Consider the following 26,160-nt stretch of genomic DNA (forward strand, 5'->3'; position numbering starts at 1 on the left):
TTAAAAAGAGGTTTACAACAACAGATGATTTGTGTAAACTTTAATCTTCTTACAGTAGAAACATACAGTCAAAGCCAAAAGTAGTGTAACAATTTTACAGCAAAGCTTACCAGTAAAAATGCAAAACAAGTTTGTATCAAATTCTTAAAAAATTGTGCACTTTCTCAAACTTAACTTTGTTCAGCACATCGTTTTGATTTATATATAAGGCATTAATTCTATAAGAATCATTTACTATATTCCAAAAATCGCATGACCTAGGTGTAACACTCTATAGCCTGACACCATTTTTGCTCCTTTCAATATTTACAGATTTCATCTACCTGCATTGATATGGAGCACAGAAGCACTAAGAACACGCTTTGCCAATAATAGGTTCACATTGAAAAAGTTACATAAAAGGAAAAAAAAAAAGCTCAATTTTGCATTGCAATAACTTGGGTCTGCTGCAGCCCTGATTGTAGTTTAAGAATAATTCCCTCTTTTATATACTTCCTCACTTCCAGTAGTATGTGGATCTTTCCATATGCAGAATTGAATCTGCTCTGCATCTGCAGGTACTGGAAGCGGGACCCATTTCTAGAAGCTACCCAAAATCAGTTTTTCTCCTCCTCCCAGAACACAGTTCTTAAGTTTCTTTGAAATGTAAATCTTCTATAAATGGCACATTTGAAGTCATTCTAGCTACTATGTACAGAAATGGCTCAGGCAATTAAGTTAGTCCACCTTGTCATTAGTCAACAGGAAGTATAATTACTGTAGCTGTAAAGGAGGTATCTAGTGTTCCAGAATAAGTGAGTTTAATTATGGTGAGAGCTCCCTCAATTCTATTTACATTACAACTTCAGGCTCAATGTTAAATAGCAAGTCATCATTTCCTCTTCGAACTTCAAGTAGTAGAGGTGATTCATTCATGACAGCCTCCTGCAGGTCACTGGAAGTCACCAGAGGACGCCCATTGACTTTCACAATAATGTCTCCATCTTGGATCCCTCCTCTGCAAAGGCAAGAAAAAGACACTAAGGATGCATTCGATGCAGAGGAAAAGTACAAAGGCTGTTCACCAACCCCTTTTGCAAATGCAATACATTTTGATTTGTTTTAGTCTCCACTGAAGGGAAATTCCAGCCTCCTGACTGTGAAATAATAACAGGTGGCACTTGCAAAATGCAAAATAAGGCTCAGGTTATTTGACCGAGGATTTTTTCCGAAATAATAACAGGTGGCACTTGCTAAATGCAAAATAAGGCTCAGGTTATTTGACCGAGGATTTTTTCTTAAACAACAAAAACAATTTTCTCATGTTTTCTACAAAACTACAGCAAATGAGAAAGAGAAAAAAAAAGGTTTTTATCTATTACTGATTCACTTTACTCAGTCCATTTCCAAGACCATGCTTTTATGCCACCAATATGTATTTCAAGAATTGAAAATTAAAATTGCAAGATTTCAAGACAAGTAAAGTATACCAGCTAAAGTACTGGGAAATTATTTCTCTCTTGCTGCTCAAACGTAATCCTGAATAGCTGCTTTTATTACTTTTGCTTTAGAACTTCCTAAAATCATTTTTAGAAATATTTTATTTATTTTGCAACTGTTCTGTAGAACAGCCTCTTCCTTTAAGATTAAGCACTGTCTCAGATAACAGTTCTCACAGTGCCTTATGTGAATGCTGTTCTGTTTCCTGCTTAAACTTAATCCAGTTTCTGTTTATTAATATTCAACATACTTCACAAAACTCCTCAAATTAGTTCATTGTATTTGGGATGTTCTTTTCCTTTGCACACTGTTCATAATATCATCAAAGGTTGTAGTGAGGTGGGTGGCAGTCTCTTTTACTAAGTAACAAGTGACAGGACAAGAAGAAATGACCTTAAATTGTCCAAGGGGAAGTTTAGATTGGATAATAGGAAAAAAACCTTCACAGAAAGGGTTTTCAAACACTGCAAGAGGTTGCCCAGAAAAGTGGTGGTGTCACCATCCCTGGAGTTATTTAAAAGATGGGTAGAAGTGGCACTTAGGGACAGAGTTTACTGGTGGCCTTGGCAGTTCTGGGTTCATGGTTGGACTTGATGATCTTAAAAGGGTCATTTCCAACCTAAACAATTCCATGACTTAAATAGTTCTGAAATGCTTCATTTTTCTAGAGGTGAGCAGAATCTTAGCACAAATATTTTAAACCTAAAGGCACAATTTCTAATTGTTTAAATACAGATCAAGCCTGGTATGAGGAAATATTTGAATATAAAAAGAAATATTACCTTCTAGTATCTCTTTGGAGGTTTATTTGTGGTGAAGAAAATAATATGCTCTACCTACCTATGAGAAGGTGAGTTTGGAACAACTTCATGTACATAAATTCCACTTCTGACATCAGGAAAATCAGCATTACTGTGCTTCAGTTCCTCCACCAAGCTAAAAGGAGAACAAAGTTATACAGAATTTGATTGCACTACAAAAGCATATAAATATTCTTATTTATTTAAACTTTTTGTGATAAAAAGTAAAAGAATTAATCATTTGCCTGTTGTTTTGTGACGAAAATGTAGGGGATTTGAACTTGGATTAAAACAAATTACATAGTATAAGAGAGGCAAAACTCCTTACCTGTGCAAAGCATGCTAAACTTAATGGCCTTGTACCTGCAAGAATCTGACTGGCTCTTTATAGCAGCAGCACAGAGGACCTTGTTCATGAGCACAAGAAACGGAGCACCCTCAGGGACAAAAGGTTTTTCTGCCCAAAGAATTAATGCCGGTGACAGGGCAGAAATTTGCTAACTTAATTTATTCCTTTTATTTTACAAGTCATTCTCAATTTGCCTTTGTCTAGAGCAATAGAGTTTTTGATAATTCCAGACAGAAGACAGATCAGAGCTGGAAACTTCAGTTTCCTCAAATTGTTATCAGCTATTTTTGTGCACCACTTTCTAAAGAAAGAAGACAGGAACCCCCTGCAAAACAGAGCCCCTACAAACATCCCCTCATTTCAGACATGATGACATCATTTCAGATCTGTGTATAATGTGGGTTAAAACCCATTTCTGGTAAGAAAGATTTTAAACCCAGGATGAATCATTGGGCTGTCTGCCATGAAAAATTGGGGTCCCACTGAAGGAAAACAAGCCAAAATGGCTACACAGCGTCTCTTTATTTGATTTAGTTTTCCTTTCCTTTACTGAGGAAGCTAACAGTTGAATAATTAAAGCAAACACAACAAGGGAAGTGGTCTTTTTCTGAAAACAGGCCTGTAGACATCTTACATGGCTTCCTTAGATGTTCCAAAAGCAGTAAAATCTCATATCATGTTCACAATTATGCAGAGAAACATTCTCAGTGCCTCTCCATCAGTGATGTTAATGCCATTACACTGATTCATTCCAGCTGAGGATCTGACCCTTCAGGGAGGACTGCAGGAGAGTAACTCAAGAAAAAAAGATGGCTTTACTACAACCCCAGCTGGAAATTGTCTTGTTTAATTTTGCAGTCTACTGCCACATTGGAAACATGCCTACTGCTGGGAAAGAACATCAGCACAAGAGCCCTCATTTATTATCCAGAATATATCTGGGTAACAGCAAGACACAAAGAAATGTAAGAGGGAAAAGGCACTAAAGAGCCAGAGGAGGGTGTCCATTTCTGGCTTTGTTAACACAGAGGCACAAAGCTTTAGTTTGGCACTTAGCAGCTCTTTCTAGTTAAATGGTTAGGCAACAAACCTCACACCATATGGCCTCCACTGGCACTGATAAAACACCACTAAACCCTCCATCAGCTGATCTGTCATTGGCACTCAGATACACCTGAAAGTACCATTTTTTTTAAAATGCCACCTAAAACCTGGTGTCACTCCAGGTGTTCTTGTCAAGAACCAAAATCTGTGTTCAGGCTCTTCCTATTTTCCCTCAGCCATAAGCAGGACATCCACTACTATCAGTATTTAGAGAATATCCAGGTATCAGAACATAGATTTCTCCTATATCATTTAAATGCCTGCAGATTTCCTAGAAGCCAATGCCCACTTCTGGATCTCTGGAGATTTGTAGAGAAAGATGAATGAATTTCTGAACCACTGCTGACCACATCTTGTGTGCAAGAACATACCATTACCTCTCTAAGATACTTACGCAGGTGTTATTGTCAGCATTCTGATGCCAATGAAACGTTTCTTCCCATCTGAAAGGAATATTTAAGAGGATATTTAAGAAATTTAGGCAAACACTGACAAAAATAACTGCTCTGATGACCCAAAATACCTGAAAATTAAAATAGAATGTATCATATTTTAACAAAACTAAACAAAATCACACATATCTGTACTAAAGAGGGGGTTCTTATTAGCTTTGGTGTACAGAATGACAATCCCTCTCCCTGCAACTAAGGGTAAGAGAGAAAGCTCATTTACACTCTAGAAGAGTTTTTCCTCCAGGAAATTCAGGAAATTACTGTGATTTATGCTATGATGAACTCAGTAAATGAAAAATTTTATAACCAACTACTATTTAATCTGAAACCAGTCAAGACAATTTAATCATATAATATTCTTATTAAAATGTAGAAATGGAATCTAAAGAAATCTAAGTTTCCACTTTTCAGAGAAAGGGCATTCAAAAGATTCATACTGATTATAATGCAAATGGCTTGTTATTTCCACCCCAAAGAATAAAAACCAAGTTTAAAAAAATCACCCCAAACATGTAGACCTTTGCCAAAATGATGACAAAAATACTCAGAGGGCTGGAGCACCTCTGCTATGAAGATGGGCTGAAGGAGTTGGGGTTGTTCAACCTAGAAAAGAGACAGTTCCAGGGACACCTTAATGAGGTTTTTAGTATCTAAAGGGGGCTTATAAGACAGGACAAAAGGTAATAGCTTCAAACTAAAAGAGGGTAGATTGGCAGTAGGTATCAGGAAGAATTTTTTGTGATGAGAGTAGTAACACATTGGAACATGCTGCCCAGAGAAGTGGTAGATGCCCCAGCTGTCAACACTCAAGGTCAGGTTGGATGCAATGAAAGGTGTCTCTGATCAGTGCAGAGGGGTTGGACTAGATGATCTTTAAAGGTCCCTTCCAACAGAAACATTCTATACTTCTGTGATTCACCAGGACTCTGTGGAATTTTAAATGATGAGAAATCACTCCTTTAGGAAGAACACCACATTTCTGAAGTTGGCTTTTACTGAGCCATGATATTGCACAGCTGGCTTATGAAAAAAATGCAGTTTGATGACTTCCTGCAGTGAGTGCTGCAGTACTCAGTTACATCCGGCATGAAACAATATTTCCCCTTACTTGCTCCAGCACAACGACTTCACAAGATCTTTGAGTTTCTCCAGGTTCTCATATGAGGAAAAAGGAGATGTACACAGTCTTCTCTAGCTCTTATTCTTTCCAAGAAAAACACTCCCAAGTAAAGGACTTAGTTCTGAATATTATACATGCCAAATATTCCCATTGGGGTCACTGAAAACATTGACTACTAAACATTGGATTTACTACACTCTGAAAAATCTGGCATCCATAACTGTCATCCTTACTTTGTCCTGAAATGCTTGGCTCTCCTCTATTTTAAAGCAAAACTAGCAAGATCAAAATCAGCTATAGTAAGAGTGTCAAGAAGTTCAATTGCTCAAATTTGAAGTCTGAAGAGCTTTGGGCATGATCATGAACTAGCTCATGGTGCTCCTCCAGTCCCCATGGCAGAAATGTAATTTTTCACTTTTTAAAAATATTCAGACATGATAATTCTCCCACCTGAAAATAATCCCCTTGTCCATGCAATGTGGACAGTTAAATAATGAAATTCCTTTCATAAGATCAGTGACAGCATCTGTGGTGACAGTTTTCCCTTTGCATTAAACAACATGCTGGTCATTGCCTGTGAGGCAGAAATTTGCAGAAACACAAAGATAATCTGGAGCCTGAGTTAGAAATGTTTACATGATGAAAAATGAAAATGAAAGAAGAGACAAAAGAAATTTACTTGGAAGAAACAGAACAGCAAGGATGAAAAAACACAGGAGAAATGACACTAGTGATAAAAGGAATTATTTCTCCAGTGGCTAAAGATATATCTAAACATAAAGCTTTAGGGAAAAAGATTAAATCTTGCAACTACAGACTTATTCTTAACCAAAGTTCTCATTCTACCTTCAGCTTTGGGCAGGTCAAAGTATTAATTCACTCCTGTTCATGCACTGAAATTCAAAAAGGCCTTCTCTGCCCTCTCTCTGCCGTAAGTTTGCCATACTGCAAATAGCAATTCATACTATAGGAGTAGCAGGCTACTGTATAAAGTAAAACCTATGAGCCACAGGTTACTTCAGCACTCCTCTTTCCCCTTTCTAGACATTTTGTGTGTCAGAATACAAGTAAAAAAATTCAGTCCTTTTGTTTCACAAAAGTCCATTCCACTGAATTTAACCCAAGTCAAACACTTTCAACAAAAACCAAAGTTTTTAACAATGATTAGGGGGAATATAACTGTCCATCTTATTTGAAGTATCAGCAGAGACTGAACAGGCACAGACAACCAGCAGTAGTGTTTTATCATTCCCAAAGCATAGGCACAGTGATGTTGGGGCTAAGTCAATTGGCAGAACAGTATGTGGCACCTGGAACTACCACTGTCATATTACATCTACTCTGTGAATAGAAAGCCTCAAAACCTGTTATTCTGGCAATTTGTGCAATCACGAGACAAAAGAAAAAATAATTAGGAGAACTGGAATAAAGTGATGTCATAAATCTAAGGAGCACATCACAAGGGTGCTGTCCAAGCAGTAGTTAACATATGTTAGAAGAATCAGGTTTAGCAAATGTGAAACCATTGTGGCCTAAATCTGGAGCACAGCACAGAAGAGAAAGACTCAAATCTCATTTTTGTAAACACCAGGCCAGATTAAACACTGATTCCAGAGGTACAAAGTCAAGCAAACCACCATCTCAACGACAAGTTTAAACTTAAATCTGCTTTGTGTTAATAGAAAGTCACAAGCAGCGACCCCATGTATCTAGAAGCAGTTCACTATTCCCAGAAATTTCTGTTCCACAGTAAGGAAAGCACCTGCCTTACTGTTAAACTTTATTTATTGATGCTTGCAACAATAGAGAGAAAAACCAGACAGATAAACACCAATTGAAGCAGAAATGTTTATGACTTATAAACTATAACAAAAAGAACCGATAAATCCAAATTAAGGGGGCATGTACTTGAACTTCTATGGGCTTGAGCAATTGTGGTACAATATTATACCCAATGCAGCTGATTTCAGTGGGGCCAGGATATCACCAGGACTTCCAAGTGAAGAAACTGATCCTGTACTTCTTATTCAAGTGCCAGGCAAAACTTCCACTTTTCTGCTAAATCCTTTTTTGCACCTAGCTCATCTTGCAGACTACATGAACAGCCCTGAAAGCATTTAAGAAAGATTCTACTGCAGATAGAAAACATGCAAACAGCTCAAGCCTATAATGCTGGACTGTGTGCAGAGTCCCTTTCATATAAATTGCATAGCTGAATTTAATCCTTGGTCTGAATCTACACTCAGCAAGGCTCCTAAGCAACCCTCATGATTTGTGGGAATTATTATGAGTAATCATCGTTCAAATTAAAAGGTAAGAATATTGTTTCAACACAACCAATACAAGGCCCTGGCAATATAAAATGAGGATTCATGTAAATGAGTTGAGTGTGGCCAATGCAAAACTCCCCCATTTCCCCTTGCCCACCTGAAACAGGGTTTATTCACTTTTCTGCTGACACTGTTAGAGGCCAAGCTGACCTTTCAGGACAGATTTTCCCTTTAATTTTTTTTTTAATTGTTGACTTACTGACTTCTACTTTAAAGTGTCTAAAATACTTTCTAGTTTTACTGTTCTGCTCAAGTCTAAACTAGGAATAGATAGAGCCAAGACCGAAATGGAGAAATTCCTAAAAAAGAAATTACAAAAAAAATAAAATCAATGTTTAAATATGTAGTTAACTTCCAGACAAACACAGAATACACAGCTGGTTAAAACTGAGATACAGATGGAGACACTTAACTTCATGCAGCAATTTAATATTTCCTAACTATAAAAGGACATTAACCTTATTACTGGTAACCCCAAAATGAGCAAAGGCTTTCAGACCATTCAACAGACAAACATCTCTATGAAGGCTGTGGCAAATCTTTGGTCAAAAATACATTAGGTGCTATTATGTATCAATACTGCATTAGGTAATACAGAATGTACAGATAACAATCAGTGCAAATTCTTCATTCAAATGACATCCTCTTCTTTTTCCCCGCTCTCCACTCCTGTTCTTCAATAGATCTGATATTTCAAGTCATATATAATAGATGAGATTTAAAAAAATATATGCCTTCTATATGAAAGTTATCTGATCAACTGAAATTCAAAAGACTAAGGTCCAGCTTATTGAGTATCTACTATGCCAGAATAAATCTGGAAAGAGTAGTATCCTAAGGGAATGTTATCTTCAGGCAATATGATATTAAGAGTAAAATGGTACTACCCATAAATGTCTTTCTATGACCTAATCGTACCATAAGGGAGGATCCCACTAAAACTACTGAAACATAACTGGAAGAAAAAAAAACATGGTAAAAACATCCCTAAAATTCTGGTTACATAAATTCACTATGCCAAAAAATAGCAACTATACAATAAACCTGAGAATTATTACTAAAGACCTAAAAAATGAAAACTAAGTCCCAAATATGTGGTGAAAATATCTCCTAGAAACTTTCTCTATGCATTAAGGGCTTTAAATGACTGTTCTGCTATAGCAAAATTATAAGATGTACTTCAGAGAAGCAAAAGCAAAAAAAAATCGAAAAATAAATAATAAAATTTCCTGTGCCCCAGGATATTTGAAGCAGTGACAGTCACAGTGACACTAAGAGAAAGTGTGAATTCTTTCAATTAGGAAATTATGTGACATGATTAAAAATAAACATCTGTATGTTACAATCACAGTATAAATTTGAATTTCACAGTTTTTTCCTAGGGTTCTTCCATGGTCAAAGCTGTCTCTGGGTCCTTAACTGGGCTTATCATTCTGTGGAGGTACAGGTGCCTGAATGAGCAAGGTGAGTGATTTCAGTGGTGACATCCCCAAACTTGACTGACTTTGCAGCCCCAGTTACCAGGAGATGGTGGGCTCTGCACAAGGCCTGAGTTCATGCTCTGGGCCAGGCCTGCAGGCTGAGTCATTGCTCCTCCCTGGATTGGGATGAGCAGTTTGGTTCTAAAGAGTAACATCACTAATGGGACACCTGTTTGTTTCAGAAACCAACAATAAGTCAGTAACCAGGGTGAATACATAAGTTTTTTTTGACATGTGGACTGAAACAAAATTATGTCAGCTACTTTAAAATGCACTTCTCAGCATATAATTAACAACTTTTTTTTCAACTACTGCTCCCCCTTCCCCCAAATCAACAGTGAAAACAATATGATTTGTGGAATTCAGCAAAAGAGATGAGGGGACCCATCAGGTCTGTGATGCTCTCAATATATACAAGCAGATACAACATTTTAAGACCACTGACTAAGGCAAGTTTCCAAAATAACAGTATCTGAGAGGACAGTGTTGTAGGGAAAAAACCGTGGCATCAGAACTGGATGAACTCAGGAGAAGACAAGATTAATAACAAAAAGATTCAAGAGAAGAAGCAGCAGCAGCCAACACTCATGGTAAAAGATTAGTAGTAGGGTGTGGACAGATAAATTGGCAAGAGAAAGAGTAAGGAAGGTTTGGCCTGGATGCAGCATTACTAGATCAGATTTGGCTGTGCAGCCTATAGTATGACATCTAGAACAGGGTGACAGATATGGTGCAGGCATGTAAAAAAAGTCTAAAGTACTGCAGTTGTCATTGCCAATATACTTAGATTTATATGCTCTCTGGTGCAGAGGCCTTTCTTTCTGCCTCTCTCCCATCTTCCCACGTATTTCTTCATGAATTGGTAACAGCCCTTCTTCCTCAGGGCCTGAGAGTCTGTCACAGTATCTGATTATATAGCACTGACATACATGATCATGATAAAATATAGGTCAGGTTCTATGGACTACATCCCACCTGTGGACAGGTGCTTAAAAAGGTTTTTACCTCATTTTCTACAGTATACCTTAATCTTTTTGCTTGGACAATAAATGAAAAGAGGAGAATAAAACTCCTTAAACAAGTGATCATCTCTTCTCAAGATCATTTGAGACAGTGATGATTCATCTGTGTCCTCACTATTCTCAGAGGCCCTATTTCCCATATTTATACACACACTGTCTGCTCTTTGGGGGTGTGAGTAATAAAAAGTCTCTCCCACTTCTATGAGATTGTTTTCTATTTTTCCAGTCTGTTACGCTCTATAATGCAGAAGGATGCTGCTCCTTCCAGCAATAGGATCCCACATCCACATCTTTTGGCACTTCACCTGGATCAGGATACTAGTTGGAGGATGTCACTGTTTCTTGAGGACCTTACCTTTACTTTGTTTGTCATGTGACTCTGTGAGAAACTGAGTGATACGGTCTGAAGGAATTGCAAAAGAAATTCCAGCTGTGACCTTCAAGGTGTTAATCCCAATCACTTCACCATCCTGTTGAGAGACAACACCCAATTAAATTTGTTCCTAAGTACAGGATCCAACTCCCTGCCTAGCATTTCATGTTAAAAGCTGGTGTAAGAAATTTTAGAGTGTTGTAATCACTCAAAAAATAAACACTACTTATAAGGGAGGATCTGGGCTTTGATTCATGATCATTTCATATTTAACTGTGATGGCCAGAGAGATTACAGTACAGTGTGTTCATCCAAGGTCCATCCCACCATTCAGCAAGACATTCCCTCTGCCAAGTGGGCACTGGAGTCACTACTACCACTACAGCCACAAGTCACTGCCCTGCAAAACCAGTGCTGATTTAAAGCAGTCTACTTTGAAAGAGTCGTGTGGGTCAGCCAGGTTCCATCTCTGTTGTGCATCCCAGGTTTCACAGCGTCAACCAGCATAACTGCTCCCTCCAGACCCAATATTCCTCACCTATATGCAACATTTTCTGTGCTCCATGGGGAAATGTTCTCCTATGGTGTGTGAACTGAGACCTCATTTGCATATTCTGCATTACCTACAGGCTATCTGCCTACCATTAGCTAAATGAATGGAAGCTGGAATGACCCACAAATCTTTCCAAAAGAACATTCTCCCACTAACTTGAAACTAGCTCTTGAAACAAAACCAACCAACCAAACCAAGTCACATGGACTTACCAAATTAACTAGAGGTCCTCCAGAGTTGCCATACTGTAAAAATGACATAAGGGAACAATAAATTAATACTTCACTGTTGGAAATGAACTGTCATTACAAACAGTACTGGTTTTGTATGTAGAGAGGAGGTCATTTCTTAGGCAGCACTGACAGACACAATATCAATCACAGAAGATTACAAGTAGGTCTTATCCCACCCCTCCAACCCTCTCATGATTATAGTTGGGTATTTTTCAGAAACAGGAATTAAGTTAGGAGTCACTCCAAACAGGCAGACCCTGAGTTTAAGATATTGAATTGCTAAATCTAGTATTTTGATTCTTCTAAAGCCTGTCAGAACAAGGTTTTAAAATAATTAATAGTTATTTAAAGTTACACTTCAGCGAGGTGCTTGTACAATTTTTGTTTCACTCATCACTTTGGTTTGTAACACTGTCGGTCTCTCATTCTCCACTGGAGTAGAATACAGTGGTTTACATATTTAATCACAGCATATTGCTATGAGGTAGCTACTACATAAGGATTGATTTAGTAACCACAGACACATATGCCTCTCTAGGGAAGACATAGAGCAGCTCTGAACAGCCCAAAATTACCTAATACCTAATGGCCTTTAAAGGAAACATGCAACAGGACCACAGGAAATGAGAGTTGGGGAAGTTGCTTGTCCATCTTCAAGCTGGCTCAACAATTTGTTTTTGAGTGAGGCCAGAGTTTTCAAGTAGGTTTGCAAAACAGCCAAGAGCAGCAACTTACCACTCAAAAGAAACAAAAGCCAAGTGATGTATGACAGAGAAGTGAGACACAAACTGTTTACACTTAGATAGCACTGGGGAAGCCTTATAGATTCTTAGGAGAATAAAAGAGACATTAAAATTTATAAAACAGCTTCAAAGTTCAAATTAAACAAATAGGTAAGTTCCTGATGTTGTATCTATCCAGTGACCAGAGGCTGCACACATGATTTTTATGTCTGACTGGCACAAAGAAACCAAAATACTGATTTTTCAGCCTTTCTTAGCACATAGCCTTTCATTCACTTGTCTTTTGCTTGAAGGATGTGAAAGACCTTCAGCACATGCAATACAGCTCCATTTAGAACTTCATGGCCCTGTTTTCTCCTGCCTTGTGTTACTGCTGTCCCAGCATTTCTCAAAAGGCAGCTGCATGCACATTCCTGCAGGAAAGTCTTGGCTGAGCCACAGGAATGCTCTGAACAGACCAACTCTCAAACTCCTCCCATTCTCAGGAGAAAACGAGCGCATTAGCTAAGCACAAAGCATCCTTATGCCAGGGACCATCTTCATGGTTTGTGGTCCCAGATGGCAAAGCAATTCAAACTTAGTGTCATTTTCTTCACTTCATCTGCTATCACTCTTCCTTTGGTCCAGCATTATCTGACACACTCTGCTATCCTTGTCTAAACCTGCTCATTAGACGTTTGCTGCCTTCCAAAGCTAAGTACATACACAAGGAAGGAGTCTGAGCTTGAAAAATGTTATAGGCAAGAAGTCAAGAATCCCATGTTCCAATTCTGTCTCCACCACCAATTCAGTGTGTGCTCCCAAGTAACCCATCTTGCCTAAGTTTTCCTTATTCTCCTTGCACAGCTGAAGAGAGTAAGCACAATTAAACGTCTTGAAAGGTTGAGCTCCTGGGTCATACAAAAGCTTTTTGAAAAAGCTCACTTTTATGTCATATCTTAGCACAAAAAATAATTACCTTGTTTTTTCCTCCCCACACAATTTCTTTCAACAAGTCTATGACAATAACCATTTGTGAAGCGCTGTGTGTGCAAAACACTTATTTCTTCTTATGTCAAATTTGACACTAAAGTCCAACAAATAAATCCTGCAAATATTTTCCTTCCAATGTGTAACAGATTTAAGGTATAAGATTTCAGGCCATTTTCCACCTCAGATATGTGTGCAGTGCTCATTTTAGCAGTAGTACAAGCTATACACCCAAGTACTTCGCTTAAGCTCTCTGGATCACTCCAAGATGCCCTGAAGGAACATTAATGTATTTCTATATAGCATGCAACGCTAGGACCCTTAGCTCCAAACCATACCTCAAACTTTGTTATTTTCCACCTTGATTCTTGTTTTGATTATGGGATGTGCAAAGGGAAAACAAGAACAGCAACAAAAAACCCCAGTCCTCTCCTTATGTTCTTATCTGGGTGTCCTGTCATTAAACTGAAGCACAAACTCTCAATTTGACTACTCCATCTGCTCCTAATGGATGGAGATGAAAGAAATTTTGGCTCTATTCTACAGCTTCCTTCACCAGAGCAACTCAGCAAGCAGAGAGAAATGTTTTGATTTACTACTGGCTGATACAACCATGTTGCTGCATAGATTTACAGAATTCAAAGCATCTGACCTATGCAGCATCCTCAAAGACAACCCCAGTGGGAGAACTTTTATTTATCATTCCCTTCACAACACTGCCTGAACACACCTTACAGACACTGCATAGAGTTTAGAAGAGTTTCACTGATGTTAAACCAAGCTGGATTCATCTCTCAGAGCAGGCACTGCCATGCTGCACAGCGGGGACAGGCTGTGAAGTGGAACTCATCCCACACCTCGTGCTTACATTAATGATGGCATCTGTCTGGATGTAATCCATGTCCGAGTCCCGCAGGCCCAGCTCTTTGCCATCTCGCTGAGCAGTGCTGACAATACCTGTGGTCACAGTGTTCTGCAAGGCAAATGGACTTCCAATTGCCACCACAAATTCTCCTGGCCTCAGATCAGCAGAGTGTCCCAGTAACAATACTGGTAGTTTTTTCTTAAGTAAACAGACAGGAAAAGAAATAAGCATTAGTTCATGCTTGAAAATAACCTGATTGTAAAGATCAAAAACTAGCAATAAGTTAGGAACAAACACTTTCCATTACATTAATGAAAGAGCCACTCACTATCCTATACCCAAAACTTATGCTAGGAGGGTTACTCTTTTAACCACCTTCAAAAACAAACAGCTATCTGTAGTTCCTTGCAATTGCAACTGAGAAAAGAGGGCATTAAATTTCCCTGTTTTCCAGCAGATTGTTGCTTCCTCCTAGAAACAGCATAAAAACCAACCACTGACCAGCCTTTGACTGCCACTCTCTCTGCATTATGCCCATCTTGCAGTCCATGCATGCTGGCACAAAGCTTAGAAAGATTAGCCTGGGTATTTAGGTAAAAATAGCACAATTTTGCCACATATTAAATGAGTGGCATTTTTTTTCTTCTTTGTTTTTTACAGTTCCTAGCACAGAAGACAAAGTAATTTAATTTCAAGATATGAGAAATTCCCAGGCCTGTATTTCAGTACATTGTTTTCCACAAATCTTTCTAAGGAATCCTTAAACATATATTCTAGCCAATCACTTTGTACTAAGTGAAACTGAAACTGCCCAAATGAAGGCATTCTCCTGTTTATGTCACTCACCTTAGGGTGAATCTTTATTGTTGCAATGTCAGATTTCTTGTCAATGTCTTTGATGGTTGCTTCATAGGTATCTCCATTCTGGAGCTGTACCTTCAGCTGTTGTCTCCCTGATATTGCATTTGTGCTTGACACCACGTGGGCATTGGTCACAATTAAACCAGAATCAGACATAATAAACCCAGATCCACTGGAAAGGGGGACGTTTCGACCAAAGAGAGGGTGCCTGTACAAAAAGCAAGCAATTTTGTTGCATAAGAGAAACCAAATTAAGAGAAGATTATATTAGACATCACTTACCACCTTTCACCCTGAGAATCAAATTTTTTAAAAAATTACAAAGAAAGAATCCTTTCCTGAAAATTGTGACTGGTTTTAGTCAGTCAGGGAGATAGGAACTGAGGTTTACAATCAGCAGGATCCTTTTCCTTTGGTTTCCAATTCTGTCTTTATAAACTTCCTTGCACAGAAGGTAGGTGATAAAAAAGGAAGGAGAAGGAGCCCATCTGATCCCACTGGTTATTGATTATACACTGAAAGAGGGAAATAATAAAGCTAAAAAATGAACTCATCATCTAATGGGAAAAGGGGAAGAAGGAACCTTGCAGCTGGACAGAGGCATAAAGGAAGAGATGAGGTCTAAGGGGAAGCACAAGTGCAGACTGGAAAAAGCATGTCTGGAAACCAAAATGACTAGGAATGTGAAAGAAAAAATAGAAAACAGTAACAATGGATAAAACTTAGTGGGAAACAACATGTGCTGCAAAACAGACAGGTAAAAGATTTTACAAACTGTTCAAGGCATTACAAATTTTCTCTGTGAACAACTTCTGTAATGACCTTATGTTAGGGGAACATAAAGTGTCTGCATAGCAGAAGACAAGAAAAGGCCCACAAAGTCTTTTTTCCAAGACATGGTCCTGGTTAGGATATTATTTGAAAGTTCTGAACTATTTAGCAGTAAACAATTGGAGCCAATCCCAGGAAAAAGTAGTATCAAAATTAGCACCCATCAAGCTGCTGGGCAAACACTTATTTGTAGGGAAAGAACAATCTTAGCTACATATGCAAAAATCTTAAGCATCTTCAGCTGTAACATCCTCTCAAAGAACCAATCACCATGTGCACTTCTGTCTTGATTTTGTAAAATCAAGAAAAAGCCCACAAAAAAACCTACAAAAATTCTCCAGTAAGTTCTTATATCTGTGGAAATTGAGAGGACTCCACAAAGAAAGGCATTCACATAATGGAGTATATGCAATATTTGCAGTAATTTGTTCTGACAGGAGGTTGTTCTGAGGACTCATATTTAAACCTCCCAGGTTGCTCTGACACTCAGTGTTGATTTTGCCACATCAGGTCCAGCTTCAGTATCCTGAATATTGGTGATGTGCTGGTCAAGAAATTAGTACCAATGGTCAGAACAATGGTCAGTACCAATGGTCAGAAATGTAGTACCTTGCATTCCTATCAGGAGTAATTTCTGTGTTTAGATAGGCTACATCTCCTCGACATTCTACCTCTTAATGCTCTTCCTGTCAAAGTAAAATCACCTCTCATTCAAAGTTGAAAAAGTAATAAGCCCTTTTTTTCCAGCTTAGTGTTTGAATATATATATACACACATATATACTAATATGTATATATATGTGTGTACTTATATATATATGTATATGTATTTAAACTGAGATAACAAATACAGTCCAACAAGCAGAACATTTTAGTAAATGCTTAAGACACCTCCAAAGAGGAGACAGACTTATTTTAGGGTAGACAGTATATATTGTATAGTACTGTAAACCCATTAGAATAGATCTACTGAACAGGAACAAAACACACAAATGTGTGGTTCTCCGGAGAAAAGGGTCTGCTGTAATGTTTTAGAATATTTTGTGAACATCAAATTTAAAAGGAAAGTTACTACACTGTAGATCTTCGTTAAACAATGTAACTAAAACAAAGAATGGAAAGTGTTACCTGAGGAAAAGTTCAATGTGCACAACTGCAGGTGCAATCTTTTCCACCACATCAGCTATGAAGTTGAATTTGTATCTTGGGCTGCTGGACTGTAGGTGACCTATACTAGCAGAAAGAATTGGATATGTTAATAAGACAATACATTTTTTTATCAAGTAGGCAAGATGAAATTGCCTTGATTTGGTCTGTTTCTCCTACTAGAACAGTTTCCAAACATTACTGGAAAAGGAGTCAAAGTCATCAAGATTGTTCAAAACGTACCTAGCAATCTGTATGATCCTGAGAAAATTAAACATCAGCATCATTTAGCTCTACATTCTTTTCTTTGCAAGTCTATAAGTTCTGTCTTGAGCAATTTTCTGAGGACAACTACTTGTTATTATCTAAGACACAAAGGGCCATAAGACTGGTCAGGCTGGAAAGGACCTTTGGAGGCATCTAGTTCTACCTCCTGCTCAAAGCTGCATCAGCTACAAAGGAAAACAGAGCTGGGACTTGCAGAACTCCAAGGATGGACGTTCCAGAAACTGCCTGGGAAACCTGTCCCACTGCTTCACTGTTCCCCATGATGTTTAGGTTTTTCTTTATCAAGTCTGAACTTGTTGAGCTCATGTTCCAACTCATGCCCCTTGTCTCTCATCTTCCCGTTATGCACCTCTGTATGGATCTGGCACACACAGAGGCTGCTCTCAGGCCCCCCTGAAGCTTTCTCTTCCCGAGGCTCAACAAGCCCAGTACCCTCAGTTTCTCTTCACAGGAGACATGTCCAGTTCCCCCCAATCCTCATGACCTTCTGAACTCACTCTAGTTTGTCAGTGCCTTTCTTGTACTGAGAGATACAAAACTGGATGCAGTATTCCAGATGTGGTCTAACACGTACTGAGTACCACAGCTGCAGAATTTGGGAGTCACAATTCAAACTTAAGTTGAATTTTTTTAAGTAGACACATTAGAAACCTGCTTTAAATTACAACCTTTGCACCTAAAACTTCCTGCAAATTCACATTTAATCTGTCACATGCAGTTGGGCCTAGCAATAGATTACTAAAATGTCTGACAAAAGCCAGTATGGCACTACCTTAAACAGCACGATACACGGCATTCATTAAGAGTGAATATAATAGTGTGAAATTATGATCTTAAACGGGGGGGGAAGCCCACAGCACCCAGCTTCTAATGCCACAGCATCCTGGATCCTAGCACCACAACATCCCAAAGGAATAGCACTGCCTGTGCTAATTGTCATATTCTCTGCAGTCCCTGATACATAGAGCCATATCACCACACATGTAAAGCATATGATAGGGGGTGTATCACCACACTCAAATAGCAATCCTTTGTGTTCACAGCCTGAAGCTTTAAAATTAGCTATGGGATCTACCAAAGGGAGCAAATGAGTTGAAGAAACCAGACCAAGAAGATTAGGAATTTCTTCACAGAAGTCTGCAAGTTCTTTATCCTGTTACTGGACACAAGATTTAGTTCTGAATGAAAAGAAACCCTGCTGAAATTTAGCAAGTTAGATTTATGTGATACTGAATAAACAAGAGAAGCAGCTTGGCAGGACTATGTTCAGTCTATTATTTCTATGTACATTCTCACACACTCTGAAGAGTCCCTGCAGCCAATTGAATGTGCTTGTTTTAGTGCTTAGTTTGAAAGAGACATGGCAAACAGGAATCACAGAGGACAGTCAAATGTAAGCACAATATACTGTTATTTATTTTGCTTACAGGGCCACTGAAGAGTTATTTTACCTTCAGTTCCCAAGCAGCTTGCCTGATTATGCAGTATATCTTTTGAAGTCTACTGACTTGACTTTGATCACTTGCCTACACAGCAAGTGTTCACTGACAGGATATAACATTGCCATCACATTTATCTTAATAGACATGACCACGCATCAGTGAAAGGCAGCTGATGAACTAGCACAGAGCTGGGGATGAATGCAGCCTTTCAGCTGGTGTAAATCAGCATAGCTCTGTGTGAGTCAGGGCAACTAAATCCATTTGCATCTTCTAAGTGCTCAACTGTTCTGCCCAGACCAAATGGATACAGCACTGTACACTGCCACAAGCACAGGAAGATGCCTGCCAAAAACCTCAGGTCTGGACCAATCCTGAGTAGCCACCAGGCAAACACCATGGGTGGCAGTGGCTTTCCAGGTAGGATTTGGGGGAGGCAGAGAGAAAGTATCTGAAAGAGGTAGTGAATGCAACATGAAAAAAGGTGAGGAAAATAAAAAGCAGCAATACATAGAGGAGACTAAAATTGAAACAATGTTTATCTTCTTTTCATACAACAGTGAAAACGTTTCTCTGTCTGAGCAGAAGCCCAGAACCTCCCTGCTGGGGTTAGAAGACAGGAATGCTCAAACCTGAAAGAAAATCAAAATCTGCACCAATATTAAAGGGAAATCTGAAACAAAGGAGGATCAAGCATAACAGACACTCAGGCTTTCTATGAAAGGCATGTCTGAAGTGCTGGGCTGATCAGAGATGAGCTGTTTTTTCTCTTGTCTGGTGGGGACCAAACGCTGGTGAAAACTTAAAAAGCTGATCTTTCCTGAATAATTTTCTGCAAGCTGGCAGTGATGAGAACCTTTAACACATTATATGATGCACCAGGAACTCAAACTACAGACGTGGAGGGTGTAACTGCACATACACATTCACTCAGCACTATTTAAGGGAACTGAAGTGTTGGTTATTATTCACAGCATTTTAGTGGATAATTTCACCAGAAATCCTCAATATACTTCAAAAGGGAGGAACTGAAGCCTGGGAAACTAAAGAAGGAAGCAACATCCAGCACTGAGTATACTGTATAATGTCACCCTGAATACAATTGTTATAACTGTAGAGGTAGACTCTATCCTTTAATTTGCACTAGTTGGTAGACAGTAGCTGCTGCTACTATCCTTACTAAAAGAGAAAGCTAAATAGGTATCTCCCCCCTCCATAGCTCTGCTGCCTTGTGGAGCCCCACACAGCACTGAGATCTCTGCTGCCCTGAGCATGTAACAGCTCTGAGCCCACAGCACCTTTGTGCATTTTGACCCATTGACCCTCTGAGATTTGCCACATAGTTTTTCAAAGGTCTCTCAATAATGTGCATTATTTCCCATGTTATTACTGAGCGTTCAAAATCATCTCACACTACCAAAATCTAATTTATCTTGGCAAAAAAACACAATTAAATCTGATTAGCCACATGTTGCATAACCAAGATTTCAAAGGTGCTGCAACCAGGTTGTATTTGAAACAAAACCAAATTTATGCTGTATGAATCCTTTGCTCTCTACGCATTTCATAGTAAAACAACTAGATTTCCCCAATCTGATCCATAGCTACAAATCAACCAGATTTTCATCAGCCTTGAACTTTGAGCCTATCATTTCAACTAAGTGAGTAGATCTTCAGGTCTCCAGCTCCCCTCACAGAACACTCAAAATTCAGATTTCAATGTCAGTGCATAAACTGGAACTAAAGATTTTCAGCCTATTTTCTAAAATGTGATCTTATGCTTCCAATTTTATGGATTCCAACTACACTGAATTTAAATGGCTAAAGCTAAGTGCCTTTCAGGTAGGAGTAGGCTTATTATCAGTTTAAGATTTTTCCTGGATAGTGACGTAATCTACAGGCTATGGGTCCATTTAATAGCGGTTTATTTACTTTCTTTCAGAGACAATAGACCCACTCCAATCTCATTAACACTGCTGTAAACCGCATAATCTACAGGCTATGGGTCCATTTAGTGGTTTATTTACTTTCTTGCAGAGACAATAGACCCACTCCAATCTCATTAACACTGCTGTAAACCAGGAACAATGCCAACAAATCTGTAGAGTTAACCTAGTATGAAGAGAATTGGAAAAAAATTCAGCAGAAATAACCATTATAATCCCACTGAAGACAATAAAACCAGACCAATTTACATTTGCAAAAGACTGAGCATTTCTGAATATCTGCCAACTTAGTCCCTGTAGAATTAAGTCAAATCACATTCACTGCTTTCTTAAAGACAATACATTGTATTAAAATCCACAATTTTATATTCATTAAGAATTTGTGAGCCTGGGAAACTCATTCTTTTAAGGTTGTTTCCCCATCCCCCTTTTAAAACCAGCTTCAGAAAAGATCTGTGCATTCAGCAAAATTATTATGTCTAAAGGAGGACTGCAACCTGGCAGATCTGATCACCAGGGATAAACACTGTCCCTACTGTGCTTTCATGGAAAGAAATGAAAGACAAATAAAAGATTATAATGTCTCTGCTTAAAAAACAGAAACATCTGCTGGAAACATAGGTTCATGGGCAGCTTTTCTGATGAATTCAGCATTAAGATCAAGTTGCATAGCTGTGCACTGACCATAAAGCCTTGGTGAGTTTAATGCCACATTATGGTTCAGGCAATTTGTTTATACAATGGATGTCTACCGTGCACAGATGAAAACAATTTGGTGAACCAACACCAAAGTGGCTTTCTTGTGCAAGCAATCACAAGGGCCAGACAGAGACAGACTGGCACAAGCCTTCTAGCACAGACACCACTCTGACTTGGTATGCTTGGCATCCCTCCCTTCCAAGTGACCCTCATGAGGAGATACAAGAATATCCTTTTCCTGTTACCTGTCCTTTACAAAACAATGAAGTGCTCTCCTCTGAATTGTATACCAAATACTGTACACTATCCATCTTCACCTGCACGAACTCAAAGCAACTCAGGCATAAGGCAAACAAGCAGTATAGGAATGTGACCAAAGTTTGTGTTTCTGGCTAATACCTTGCAGTACATTTCCCTAAATACAGCTGCAGGCAGCTTTAAGGCTTTGATGGCAATAACACCAGCAGGAGGCTTCTATCCCTTACTGGGCCAACTTCTCAGAAATGCACGTAATCATACACTCAGTTGTTCCTCTGTATCTTCAAGGTTAAATACAGGCACTCTCCAAACACCTGTGTGCAATGACTCATGAATTAACCATGTTACAAAAATGTGTTTTAGGCTCCTATCTTGCAAAGACCTGACTGACTTGGGTGAGTCTTAACATCACGACCCCCTTCTGAGAGTGAATTTAGGTTAACAGTGCAGGGGACAGTAAATGGTGATGTCAAGTCCAGCCTCAAAAGTTTTCTAATTAAGCTTTTAATTTTCCTTGTTGCATTGACAATAGTACCTGTATTAAAAAAAATAAATTGCTTCCATGTCTTAGGTAAGAAAATACAAATCTTTTGCCATTTAAACTCTCTTCACAGAAGCTATTTGCAAAATAAGCTTGCAGGGAATTTAACTGTACTAAGTTGTACTGAGAGATCAAAACCAATCCTTTGTTCAAGAAACAAGTAGATTGATTGTTGATGGCAGGTGGCCAAGTGAATCCTTTGAGTGAGATGTCTGACATCTTAGTTGATTGATATGGCATTGTTAAAATTTACACTTGCTGCCCTGAGAAGCAGGAGTCTATAAGAATAGCTTTGATTACAAAGGTTGTCCTCCATAAGTATTTCTTCCATTACTTACATGGTAGCTTGTAATAGCTTGTTGTTATCACAGTAGGCGACAGAAGGCAAGAAAAAAACCCTAGCTGCTTCACAACATATTCCCATATATAAAGGTATCTAGTGTTGAAAAAAGTTTTTAAAAACCCAGTATTTGTAGCAGGGAGTTTAGCTTTGCTCAGGATTTCTGCAGACTGCTCCTATTAGTATCTCTGAGAAGCCCCTGGGCACTGGCATATTGCAGAGCATCAGTTATGGAGCTCCTGGACCTCCATGCAGTGCACATACTGTTTAGTCCACTGTGTGTAGAACTTGCAATTTGGCATGGTGTTTTTCAACCCAATCCAGGACTTCAAGAAGGAAAAAAAAAAAAAAAACACTTTAAATTCTGTTTTGCTTTTCAACCCAATCCAGGACTTCAACAAGGAAAAAAAAACCACTTTAATGTTATCGTTTTGATTATCTATCACTCAGTAGCCCTGGACACCTCATTCCTTCCTTCACCCTTTACTACCCATGTTTCATGCATCCCTGCTGTCACCAGGAAACAGCCAGAATCCAACTCAGCATCAACACAAGCAACTATAAAAGGAGAGCAGCAGACATTTCAGGAGCCACTCTGGGTCTGTGTGTGACCTAAATAGGGCCCTAGTCATACTATGTGAAGCTTCTGTTATCTGAGATTGTTTTAATATATGGATGGTTAAGTAAAACTGCATTTACTTGATAACTAGCTTATCCCTTCAAACTCTGAGTCATCTGAGGCCAGGCAAGAACAGGAGAAAGAAATCTGACAGCAATTTTAAACTGTCAACTTTCTTCCAAGCCTCTCATTACAGCCATTGCATGTTATTGTTAAAAAAAAAAACCCAAAAAAACAAACACCAAAACAGACAAAAAAAACCATAATTGAGTTCTATTCCTGGCTCAACCACCAACTCAGCCTGACCTTGGGCAAGACACTCGGTTTCTTTGAGCTTCAGTTTGTGCAGCTGCAGAACTGAATAAAAAAAATTAAATCTTAACAGAGAACCAGATGCTTCATCTAAGCTGAGGTTTTCTGAGACAAAACAAAAAAAAAAAAAAAAAAAGAAAAAAAAAGCCAAAATAAAGTGAACACTAAAATAGTTGCTTTAAAAAAAAAAAGAAAAAAAAAGCCAAAATAAAGTGAACGCTAAAATAGTTGCTTTAAAAAAAAAAAGAAAGCTCTTCTGCCTCACAGCTCCAAATTCCTAAGCCTATTACCATTAGATTCAGGAGGATTCCTTAACAAAAATGTCATATATACCAAATGCCAAGCACTCACCAAGCTCTCAGTTGCAGGTTAGTTCACTCATTTTGCATAAACATTTTGATTATTTCATGTGGATCAGTTTCAACCAAGTTTTAGGAGTACTAAAGTTAACAGATGCTGATGTGAAAAGGTACAGGCAAAAACCAATTTTTAACTACAAAACACTGGAGAGTTGGAACACTGCAGCTTCAGGCTGGCATCTGAAACAATTCTTGGCTCTGATGGGATACGCTGAAAGGAACTCCAGGAATATCATTTGAATATCCTCCCACTCTGAACTGGTTTACTCTTTCCAAAGATCTGAATATATATGAAAGTCCCCCTATTCACAGAAAGGTTACAACAGTACACCTTTTCCTTCTGAACCCTTCCAATCATTTTGACCAGTCTGCTATGAATAAACAGGATGGTTAGTGGTTTACCTGACATCATGGAAACACTAATGCAAGTTTGAAAACTCCATTAAGCACAGCACTTTTCTCTTTTCAGGAACTCTATGGGAAATGTAGCAGAAGCAAACCCTTAAAATATATCAGTAAGTACGTGGAAAGATACTGCCAGCATTAACACTTCCATAAAGAGACACATTTAATACTGAAAGGAAATTACTGGCTTAAGAGATTACTAAACTTTCCAAAGTTAAATCACCAAGCCTGAAGTTGTGTCTCACAGCATGTCACAGGATCTGAGTAAAGGCCTCGACACTTTACTACAACCACAAGACAATTTGATAGCCTGAGTATCAATATTTTACACTATAAAGGAGGTTCTCAGGCTTTTTTTTTTCCCTACTTAGGGCTCTACAAGACTACAAAACCCTTTGGTGAAGAAAGCAAACCAGGCAAAAGACTATGCTTTAGGTGGTTTATCTAATACCCAGCGCTTTTTCTGCCCTGATGGGCTTTTAGAGGCGTTTTCTGATCCGCCTGTCGGGTCAATCTGATTAACAGCCCAAAGTGTCCCAGGGAGGCTCCCGGAGCTCCGGCGTTCCGCGTCCCGCTCGGTGTGTGCGGGCTGCGCCGCCGCGGGTCAGCTGCGCGCCCTGCACGGGGGATGCCACCAGCACCGCGGGGAGCGAAGGTGGCCCTGGCCCGAGGGAGCAGGCTGGTGCCGCTGTCCTGCCTCCAGAAAAGGCCACGGCTGAGGACGTGGCCGCTGTCCCGACCTGGCAGCCGAGCCACCTCCACCCACCTCGCTCCCTTTTGGCGAGCGCGCCCGCCTCTTGTCCCAGGAGCACTGCGGCGGCAACCTGCACCTCAGCAAGGCATCATCCACAGCCGTGCTGCCGGTTTGGGGGGAGCCTTTCCCAAACCTCAGCCCGAGCCCACACTGAGCATCCATTCCGCATACCACAGGTGTCATTAGCAGCTGAGTGAGGTGCCATATCCCTGGAGGTTTTTAGAGTCCCTAGAGCCACCCAGTCTTCCCAGGCCACTGAAAATCATTACTTTCTTTACCCTGGAAACCAGCTCTCCCACCCCCCGCAGGTCCCACCATGCTCCCTACCCGATTCACAGGCTCCCTTCTGGACCTGGGCGACGGCGGGCAGCCCGTGCTGCAGCGCCTTGCGGCTCACCGCCTTCAGCTGGCAGATGTTGTCGTAGGTCCGGCCGTCGCTGCCGCACACCTGGGCGCTGAGCTTGCACTGGCAGACACCCTTGGCGAAGCGCTTGCCCATGGGGTAGCGGCAGTCGAGGCTGTCCCCGCAGGGCGGGTCCTCCTTGCGGCCGCAGGAGTCCCCCTCGCCCGCGGCGCAGATGAGGCAGCAGCCACAGCGGTCGGGGACGTACCCGCTGGGGCAGCTGGGGCTGGGGCACGTGGAGACATCGCAGCGGGCCGGGCACTTGGCGCGGCCGAGCTGGAGCTCCGCGGCGTGCGGGCCGGCGCTGAGGGACAGCAGGAGCAGCGGGCTCAGCAGCGACACCCGCATCCTCGGCGGGGACAGCGGCGGCGGAGCGCGGCGTGCGAGCGCGGCCGGCCCCGGGGCAGGAGGCGGGAAGGTGCGATCGCGGCGAGGGAAGGGGAAGGCGGGCTTTATGCACACTCGGGCAGGACAGCGCTTCTGCGGGCGGAGCGGGACGGCGCAGCGGGCGGAGGGCAGCAGGCCGGAGACAGGGCCGCGGAGTCACGGCCGGCTCGGTCCCCGCAGGACGCGGCGGCTCCCAGGACTCAGCTGGCCGGGCTGAGGCGCCGAGCCATGGCACGGAGCGCCGAGGGCAGGCGGAGCGGGAGGCGCTGGGAAGGCGGCGGCAGCGCGGCCGGGTTTTATGTGGGACGGGCCCGCCGCCTCCAGCAGCCCCGCAGCCCCGGGCGGGCAGGCTCCACCCCGGGCGGGACGGACGGACAGAGCGGGGATGGTCCGCTCCCCTCATCTGGGCACTGCGGGCCGCCCGTCTGCTGGTAAATCACCGCCCCGAACGGGGAGAGCCCGGCGTGAGGCGGGTGTGCCGTCCGCTGGGCACCAGGGGCTGTGGGTGCCCGACGTGGCATAAACAAAGCGGAATCTGTTACATCTGGGCGGCTGTGACCTCTGTGGGTTCAGCGGCAGAAAGCCGGCAGCCGCTTTGCCTTCCCTCATGCTTGTCTTTGATTAATGTCAGCAGCAATAAGGGCGTTTGTCGCCACTGCCACCGAAGGGTAATCAAGTTTGCCCTCTCTTAGTTTGGTCT

General features: G+C 40.7%; 1 protein-coding gene across 1 annotated transcript; it reads right to left on the reverse strand.

Moving 5' to 3' along the window:
* Positions 1-25,706, reverse strand: HTRA3 (HtrA serine peptidase 3). Its single transcript, XM_041459214.1, has 9 exons — positions 24,998-25,706; positions 16,693-16,792; positions 14,720-14,942; positions 13,877-14,071; positions 11,276-11,308; positions 10,493-10,607; positions 4,127-4,175; positions 2,320-2,415; positions 1-997 (listed from the first exon to the last, which is right to left on the reverse strand). The coding sequence occupies exons 1-9, from the start codon at positions 25,419-25,421 to the stop codon at positions 832-834; spliced, it is 1,401 nt and encodes a 466-aa protein (XP_041315148.1). The 5' UTR covers positions 25,422-25,706; the 3' UTR covers positions 1-831.
* Between the last annotated feature and the right edge of the window lie 454 nt (positions 25,707-26,160).

This window comes from Pyrgilauda ruficollis, unplaced genomic scaffold (genome assembly GCF_017590135.1).
Source record: "Pyrgilauda ruficollis isolate IOZ18807 unplaced genomic scaffold, ASM1759013v1 scaffold1, whole genome shotgun sequence".
NCBI lineage: Eukaryota > Metazoa > Chordata > Aves > Passeriformes > Passeridae > Pyrgilauda > Pyrgilauda ruficollis.